A 9,244-nucleotide genomic window follows, 5' to 3' on the forward strand; every position below is an offset into this window, starting at 1 on the left:
ACTCTTTAGATGACACAGTTTATCTCTTTGTTGTAAACCACCCTGAATTCAAGAGCACAGTAGAAGTTTTTAAATTTGAAGAAGAAGAGAATTCTCTGTTGCACCTGAAAACAATCAGACATGAGCTTCTTCCCAGGTGCTTCCGCCTTTTGTTCATTCAGTTTGTCTCTAGTGTTTCAAACACTCCCCATCAGGAAATGTGGCCCCCTCACCTTTTAAAGAGTGAATATATATATATATATATATATATATATATATATATTCACTCATATATAATATAAAATCTAACATATGACATATATTAATTTGAGAGTTCATATAGGTATGTGTGTATATTTATACAAGTTGACCATTTATTTCTAACCTAAAAATTCACAATCCAAAATTCTCCACAATCTAAACTTCATTCAGGACCACAATGATGCCACAAGTGGAAAATGTTTGATGCACAGATTTTTCAAAAATATTGCATTGGCACGAGGTCCTGAGATGTATGTATATTGTATGTATGTATGCATGTAAGTATGTATGTTGTATAAAACTGCCTTCCAGCTATGTGCCTAAGGTACATATGAAACTTTAATGAATTTTGTGTTTAGATTTAGGTCTCATCCTTAAGATACAAATTATATATATACAGGTATTTCAAGATCCAGAAACATTACAAGTCAGAAACACATCTGTTCCTAAGCATTTTGGATAAGGAATGCTCATCCTGTGTGTACACACACATGTACACACACACACACACACACACACACACACACAGATCCTTGTGGATCAGGGGAAGCAGGCATTTGAAAGTCGATTGCATTGGTGCTCTATTTAGACTCCATTGAAGAGTGATAAACTCCAGAACTAGCAGGGAGTACTCTTCAGGCACATGGAGAGTAGACATCAAAGTCTACCATTTTCTCCTGCTAGCAGCCTTCTCTTGAATGACCCAACACCTGCACACCTGTCCTGCCAAGGAAAAGTGGCCTGGTTAATACTTTGTGTTATACAAAGTGCTCTCACAGGTTAGCGGTGACTGTAAACTAATTGGCCCTGCAGAATCGGATGCAGTCCGATTGGTCATGGTCACTACTACTACAAGATGCAGGTTGGTCATGGTCACTACTACTACAAGACCACAACACAGGTGGATAATATGACTGAAAGAGAGTTGTGTGTGTCCTGCAGGATCAGCTTGCATTGGCTGTCTGCTTTTGTTTAAATTTGATGGGTATTTTTAACTTCTACTTTCCTATCTAAGGTGTAAGCTTGTAACTTCCAATCATCCTGCTCCAAAATGCACTTCATCATAAATAGAATCATAAATACCATAATAAATAGCCTCTGAAATGTGGAGCTCTTTCTGAAAAAAGGGACCTAACCTTCCCTATAACTCTAATTTTCACTTAACAGGCAAGAAGGCAACTCTTTCAGAAATTTTTGCATAGGGAAATTTAAATTTAATAACACCCTTGCCTGTCTTTAAAATGCAATTGTTTTTAGCATATCAATCTCTTATCTGAAGTGTTGCACTGTGGCAATTTCATCATTCATCTGTATAAGTGTTTATTCAGTACCTGTTCATTCTCAGCATGTTGGCTGTGTGAAGCAGGTAGAAATTGAACAGTCAGCCTTATTTTGACTAATACCTGAGTGAGGGACCTCAGGAAAATCTTGCATCTGGAGTAAATGGAGGTGAGGTGAGTGTTATGGACGACCAGCTAACCAGCCCACAGCCAATCAGACTCTACCCAGCGCTGTGACTGCCAAGCCCAGCATTGCTTGCATCACAAAACCGACCCTGCTGGCACAAAATTCTCTTTTCTTTAATAATGATCCTACCATAATTGTAAATGATCTGTTCTCAAAATTACCTGCTACTACACATTTGTCCTCTTAGAAATAATATTACGGTATATTGCACATGAACTTAGCCATCTGATATATTAACTCCTCTTTTCCTCTTAGGAAAAATTTAAAACTTTATGAATACCTGGCTTTTAATGTGGAAATCCACATTTATATTTACTTTCTCTCACTTGTTATTTTTCTCTTTCAGTACAAATGATATCATAGCTGTTGGACCGATGCATTTCTATGCCACCAATGACCACTACTTCTTTGATCCTTTCTTAAAGTATTTGGAGACATACTTGAACTTACACTGGGCCAGTGTTGTTTACTACAGTCCAAATGAAGTGAAAGTGGTAGCAGAAGGATTTGATTTTGCAAATGGGATCAATATTTCACCTGATAAAAAGTATGACCCTTTATAGAACATCTTCATTTCTCCAAAGCCATTCCACTGGCCTAATTCCTTGCTTTTTTTCTATTTGAAAATAATTCTGCTAACATCTTATATAATCTCATTTATATATAATATACTTACATATAATAACCATGTATCTTTACCTATTATAAATGTATTTAAACTTAGGTATATAAATTTAGGTATATGTCATTGTCCAATTTAATTTTACAAATGTAAATGTTAATAAAATAGGATCGTATTGACATGTTCATAGTAGTATCAAATAGATAATTCCTTTTAAAACAACATTGTTTTATGGCTGTATGTTATTCTAAGGATGATCCTACACTAACTTAACCAATTTTGTGTTGGTGAATATACAGGTTGGTATTTTTTTTCTTTTCCTTTATGAATACCATTTTGTACTTCTAATTTACCATCAGAACACATTCAGATATTTTGAAGGATAAATTCCGTAAAATAACATTAGAGCAGAGTGATTCAGCTTGCAGATTTTGGACTCACACTGACCTGGGTTCAAATCCAAGCTGGCCAATTAGCACACTTTGTGCAATTATTTCTGTAGATCAAATCCAAAGAAGTAAAACTACTTGCTCAAATGGTGCCTTCTAAATGTTAATTTTAATAGATATTGCCAATTGTCTCCTAAAACTTTTCTTACCATTTTTATTTGCCCAACACAACCTACAAGAAAGAACATTAATTTTTTTTTTTACTTTTTCTTCTACTGCCTTAGCATAGTGAACAATTTCAATAACTACATATATAACAGAAAATAAATGTGGCATTCCTTAACAACTAAATGTCTTCTTTACTGTGATGCAATTTCTCTTTTTTTTTTCTTGTTGATTACAGAAAATAATAGTAGAATCAGTCATTTACTCTAAGTCATCACTAACTGACCTGATCCAACCTCTCCAGCCAAATATGATTTTGCTCCCAACTCTCATATTTCAGACCCCAGAGCTAAACATAGGAACAGTGAAAAGAGAGTTCTGCTGTAACCCTCCTCCACTTTGATCCAACTAGTGAGCAAGTCCTGTTGGCTTTACCTGCTTCCCCATCCCTTGACATTCGCCTGGCTTAGATTCTCATTCTCCTGACTCGACTCCCTGATCCTTCATTCCAGGTCCTTTTTAGCCTACTTCTGTCTTTTGCAGTCTTGCTAGTTTTGTCTTTCTTTGGATCATTAGCCTTTAAAGAGTCACCAGTGTGGGGAGCTCTGGCCTCATTTTGACTCCACGGGCCAAGTACAGCACCCTGTGCAGAGCAAATGCTCAGTGATTTGTTGAACTGTGCTGACTGTTTGTCATTATGCCACTGCATTGTTATTGAGTCTTTAGATCTGGACTATTTATTGTGGTATCAACCATGCTGACCTCGGGGGCTCATGTTTACTAACCAATGAGGTCCTCTCATCACATGGTGAGCTTCTGCTGGCAGAGGCAATGCCTACTTCATGTTTATTTTTGCCACCACACTAAGTTCATGGCTTTACACATGCTTACCCAATGGGACAGTCATCAGGTAATAATCAGTTGAGTGAATAAACTTGCCTTCAGATAATTCATTAAATCACCTCACATTCCATGTAGACAGATTGTTTTCAGTAGATGCGTATCTCTTACTCTTGAATTTTTCTATGTACTAACATTTGATTAAATATTAATATTAGTAACTATTTTAATAAAATGTATTCCATGCCCCATATTCCTATATATAAGTAATAGTTAGAAATATCAAGTTATACTGTGTAATGTAAGTTTAGTATTTATTTGATTGTCATTTCAATGGCAAGTATCATGAACTTTATATTCAAACTGTTGTCATTTTTTTATTACAGACCTTTTGAAAAATAATTTAATAATCCTACTTTGTTGTAGTACCACTGAATTGATTCTGAAAATTTATCTTTTAAATAAGAATTGACCTTTATCAAACATTCCTTAAGGGCCCATCATTGATTAGCTTCTTGGCAGGTTATTAAGACTTACTCTCTTATACTCTATTCTGAAGCTTTCTCTTGGCAGGTAGTGCTAACCAGTGTGTCCTTTTGGTAAAGGTACATCTATGTGGCTGACACATTGGCTCATGAAATCCATGTTTTTGAAAAACAACCAGATATGAATTTAACTCAATCAAAGGTAAATATTTTTAAGTATACATATTAATGTATTATGCTTTGCAGTTCCATATTATAATAATACTGTACTTAGAAGACAGATACCAGTGTAGCTATTTCATTTTTCAGTATACCACCGTAGAAGTGAAATTCCTCTTCCCAGTGGTCACAAGGACCAGCTGTAATTATATGCAGCCTCATGTTCAGGGATATTTGCATATTTACATGGGAATTAGGGCTCATTCCATCAACTATTGATGGCATTAGAGGAATTCCAACAAGAATTTTCACATCTAAAAGTGAAATAAATCAAACTCACATGTGTAAATACCGTTTTGTCTCCCTAGCGTAAGAAACTGAAAAATTATGTATGTTCCAAAATCTACAGTAAATACTGTGTAGCGGTAAGAAGCTGTTCAGAGAGGAAAAGTAATTGGAATAAGGGAAAGGAGGAAAGAAGGAAGAAAAAAGGAAAAAGACATAAATGTATATGTATATACACATATATACATATACATATTTATGATAGCTAAAATGACTGTACTACTAATTGTATTACTTATTGGAACAGAACAGTTACTATTGTATAAGTGCCGCGCACTAACCAGTTGCACCACTGGAGCTCTAGAACAGTTACTATCCGTATGTTTAGATCAATTTTACATGTCTATATCTGTTAATCTAAGCAACCCTCTTAAAGGTAACAATATGCAATATTATAACAATTATCAATTTCCTACTATCTTGTTTTGTAAGCCTATACTGTTATTGTATTTGGTTTCTTATAGTTTGTTTGTATTGCTTTTGGTTTTTCATTTCTGTGGCTTTTTAATCTTAAAAAAGACATAGATCAATTCTCAAATGAAGATTTATATACATTGTCAGTTCTCAATAATGAATGAAGATAGAAATTGAGTCCCACACCATTATTATTTTCTACTTACTTGATGACACATATTTTAGGCTGATTAAGAATCTCTTACCTTGCTTCAATAGAATTCCTTGAGCTAATTGATCGTTGTGTATCTTTTAGAGGAGAAGTAGGCTCATTATTACTCTAACTTTCTTAATTTCAGAAAGAAGAAATGTACCTCCAAACCAGTTTGTTAAAATTATTTTAAGCAACATTGGTGTGAGGTGGGTGGAAGCAGGAAAATACGTGTCTTTTACCTATGTACATAGAGGCAGGAAAAGCTACATTGAATTTCTTATGTCATCCAGATATTGACATCTTTTCCTTTGGAAGGTACTCCCATTGGATACCCTGGTGGATAATTTATCTATCGACCCTTTCTCGGGGGACATCTGGGCCAGCTGTCATCCTAATGGCCAGAAGCTCTTCGTGTATGACCCAAACAATCCTCCTTCATCCGAGGTTCTTGTATTTTTAGTTTTTCAACCTTAATTATTCAAGACCTTTTGAACTAGCAATGGGATGAACTGTCACAGGAATGATCTATTAGTTGTTTTCAAGCAATAATACAATAAACTTATATAATGATTATATAATTGCATTAAGCCAGTAATTGGCAGAATGTTACATTGTTCAGATGCTTTAAGAAAGATAATCTTTTGTTGTATTAAATTATGGTGGAAACAAGTCAAAGATATTTCTATAAAGACATGTCCTTGTGCAGTATACTGGCAATTTTCAAAATATTTGGTTTATTGTCAGATCACCACATGACAGGACTTTGTTCATGGTGCAGTAGTGTGCAAGTGGGCACATTAGTGTGTAAGTATTTGATATTAATGCTGAATTGCCATAATAACACTAAATCCTGTGTTGGCGTGGCAAACTAGATGGTTTTAAAAAGTGCTTTCTTTGAAGGTTTAAGAAAGTATGTTAATTTTAGCATTAAAAAGATTGGGAACCATTGTTTTCAACAGCCTGTTTTCAACAGGCTTAATCACTGGGTCATTGTGTTGGACAGGGATTATTGGTGGCTGAGTGTCATGGGCTTATGGTGTTTTGCATTAATACTTTGTATTCTTGAATAGGTTTTGCGCATCCAGAACATTCTATCCGAGAAGCCTTCCGTGTCTACGGTTTATGCCAACAATGGATCTGTCCTCCAGGGAAGTTCTGTGGCCTCAGTCTACTATGGCAAGCTCCTCATCGGCACTTTATACCACAGAGCCTTGTACTGTGAACTCTAAATTGCAGTTTTGGTGTTTAAGTGTAACAACCTCTAACAATTAATTTTCCATGAATCGCTCATTTTGAGGGACTTGAACCAACGATATAGACCCAGATCTGCATTGCATATATAGTTCGTTTTATTTCTGCAAGGAAAGTCTTCTTTAGTTCTTACAGCACTTTTAACATGAAAGTGAACATTGCTGTTCTTAATGCCAGGTAAGGGGGAGGAAAGAAAACTGCCTTCCTGTAAAGTGAATACACTTTGCACAAAATGAGCCTCACGTTTGCCTTCCAAATACAGAGCATGGGCCCACTGGAGCAGGAAATGTTCAGTCCCCTCAGTTCCCACCTGTGACCACTGTGAGCGTTCAGAACTACTGACATATAATATTTGGAAGTTTTGTATTTCCATCTTTGTTTATTATTAAAGGTGTGAAATTATATTAAAGACTAACTGAAATCCAAGTTGTGTACGTGTTTCATTCTCAAGACATAGCCTCGCAATGGGAAGCAGCCACTTCCTGTGGGATTTCCTCCGGATAGGCACCCCTGTGTCACTTTCTGTCATTGAAAGCTGGACACGAAAGGGCTCTTTATTCAAAAAATGTAAAACAAATACACAAAGTTGACTAAGTACTGAAATTTAAATTCAACAGTAGGGCAATTGTTCCACCAGGTCTGTCCCCAAATGGGAGCCCACCTTGTGTACCTTGAGGTAGAAGTTGAGCTGGCACATTGTCTCATCTGTGAACAGAAACCAGGAGAGCTAGAAGTCAGGCGTCCAGGACCCTCTGTGTGAGCAGCAGCACTGGGGTCAGGGTGAAAGGTGCTTCCGCCCCGCCCAGGAGCAAGAGCTTTCTCCACTCACTGTACCCCCTGAAAATCATATTAATCCCTGGAGGGAAACTTTCTTGTATTTCTTTCCATTGTAACTTATCAAAATGCTTTACTTCACCACTCATACTGTGTACTCGTTTCTATCATTACCACTGAAAATTTTTGTGGCTTCATTACACTGTGCCCGACAGTACACTCAAAATGTTACTTTTGCTACTTTGTTTAATCCTAACTGCAGCCATGAGAGAGCAAGTACTGATACTGTATCACTGTCAACATTTTTCAGGGTTCAATATCCATCTATTTCTGATGCCAGAACTTACACCACTAACAACTTTGAAGTTACCATCATTGAGCTGTTCAATACTTTGTGTTTAATCTTTTTTCTAATGTACACAGTTCCTTCTCCATCTCCACCTCCTTTCGGCTTGAATTCTGTTAAGATGAGCTATTTAGTGGCTTTTAAATGTAAATTTCAAAACTGTTCTTAAACTTGATCTACTTGGCCTGTTTTTAATTCATATTTTTAAATCATCTGTTAATAAAGAGTTGGGCGTGGTTTTTGCTAAAATAATGACTATTACTCTTTCCTTTATCTGTGGGAGAAAATGTTAGTGAAATAAGATTAAACATTGTTCACTTAGAAATTCAAAACTAAGAAGTATATGTTTTAGGATTTTAGGAGATATTGTCTAAGAGGTTGTGTTTATAAAAATAGTAAGAATACAGTAAGCAGAAAATAAAAATGCTTTATACTTTAATTATTAAAAACTTCAGGCAAAAGATATCAATAAGCATGTGTTATCTTTAAAAAATTTTAAATAAACTCTTGGTTTCTGTGGTTCATGGGGGATTCTATTTGTTTAACTATATTGTATATTTGTTTGTGGCTATCTCTTTTGGTGATCATTTATTGAGTTAAACAATTTAGTCATTAAGAAGTTATCTTTGGGCAGGGGAAGAGAACAAGAAGTCACCAAGAAGCAAGCCCTCCCCATGAATTAGCACTGTGCAAGGGCTGCTGGGGAGGACAGCAGACCCCAGCCCCTTGCAGTGCAGGGCTGGGAAACAAGAACCACTCCCCCTCCCCTCCCCCCATCCTGGTAAGCAACCAGCTGATCCAGAGAAACACAGGCTGTGATGATACCTATTGAGGTGAAATGCAACTTGATGCTTGTGTTTGGTGTTTCAGTGACTTTGCAGGTCTAGGGCCAGTGGTTTGGTCATCTATTCAGAGAATAACAGTACATGGTGGGGCATCTATGGGGGATCTTCTTGTGAAGGTGGTAACCGTTGTTAATTCCTTATCTTGTTTTGAATTCCTGTATCATTTTCATTGTTTTGTTGGGTTGGGTTTTGTTCTGTTTTGTTTGATTTTGTTATATCCGAGAGCATGGGCAGTGATTTCAAAGATAGCAAGATGTATTATGGTAGCCATTTTGGATTTATTATTGTCTTGTTTTGAAGTCCTTTACTGCATTCATTGTTTTGTTTTTATTGGTTCTATTGTTCCACTTTTTTAAAAAATTTTATTATGTCTGAAGGTATCTGCAGCTACTTTGAAGACAAGAGCCATTCAGGTAACCATTGTTGATTTTGTGTTGTTTTGAAGTCATGTTTCACTTACACTGGTTTGTTTTGATTGGCTTGATTCTGTTTTATTTTGCTCGATTTTATTTTTAAAATTTAAAAAAAGTGTTCCTTGGAAACTGAAACTGCAATTAATGTGTGGCACCACTAGGTGGAGATAGGTCTTTCTATGTGTGTGTTTTGAGATAACCATCTTTTTGTTTTGTTTGGTTTTGTTTTGTTTTACAGTACCTCACTCTTTTGTAACTGTGAAGTGTGAACAGGCATATTTAAAAACAGGAAACTA

The 9,244-nt window shown here is 36.0% G+C and overlaps 1 protein-coding gene across 1 annotated transcript in view; it reads left to right on the top strand.

The window, feature by feature from the left end:
• Positions 1–6,996, top strand: part of Pon2 (paraoxonase 2) — a 30,468-nt gene extending 23,472 nt beyond the window's left edge. The window contains exons 5-9 of the mRNA XM_003475005.5: positions 10–136; positions 2,054–2,254; positions 4,329–4,410; positions 5,635–5,763; positions 6,390–6,996. Of these exons, the coding sequence (XP_003475053.2) occupies positions 10–136; positions 2,054–2,254; positions 4,329–4,410; positions 5,635–5,763; positions 6,390–6,548 (698 nt within the window). The 3' untranslated portion in view covers positions 6,549–6,996. The remainder of the gene's footprint in view (positions 1–9; positions 137–2,053; positions 2,255–4,328; positions 4,411–5,634; positions 5,764–6,389) is intronic.
• Positions 6,997–9,244: the final 2,248 nt, after the last annotated feature.

Source organism: Cavia porcellus, unplaced genomic scaffold (assembly GCF_034190915.1).
Source record: "Cavia porcellus strain 051 isolate PalLab524CR breed Dunkin Hartley unplaced genomic scaffold, mCavPor4.1 scaffold_2, whole genome shotgun sequence".
Taxonomy (NCBI): domain Eukaryota; kingdom Metazoa; phylum Chordata; class Mammalia; order Rodentia; family Caviidae; genus Cavia; species Cavia porcellus.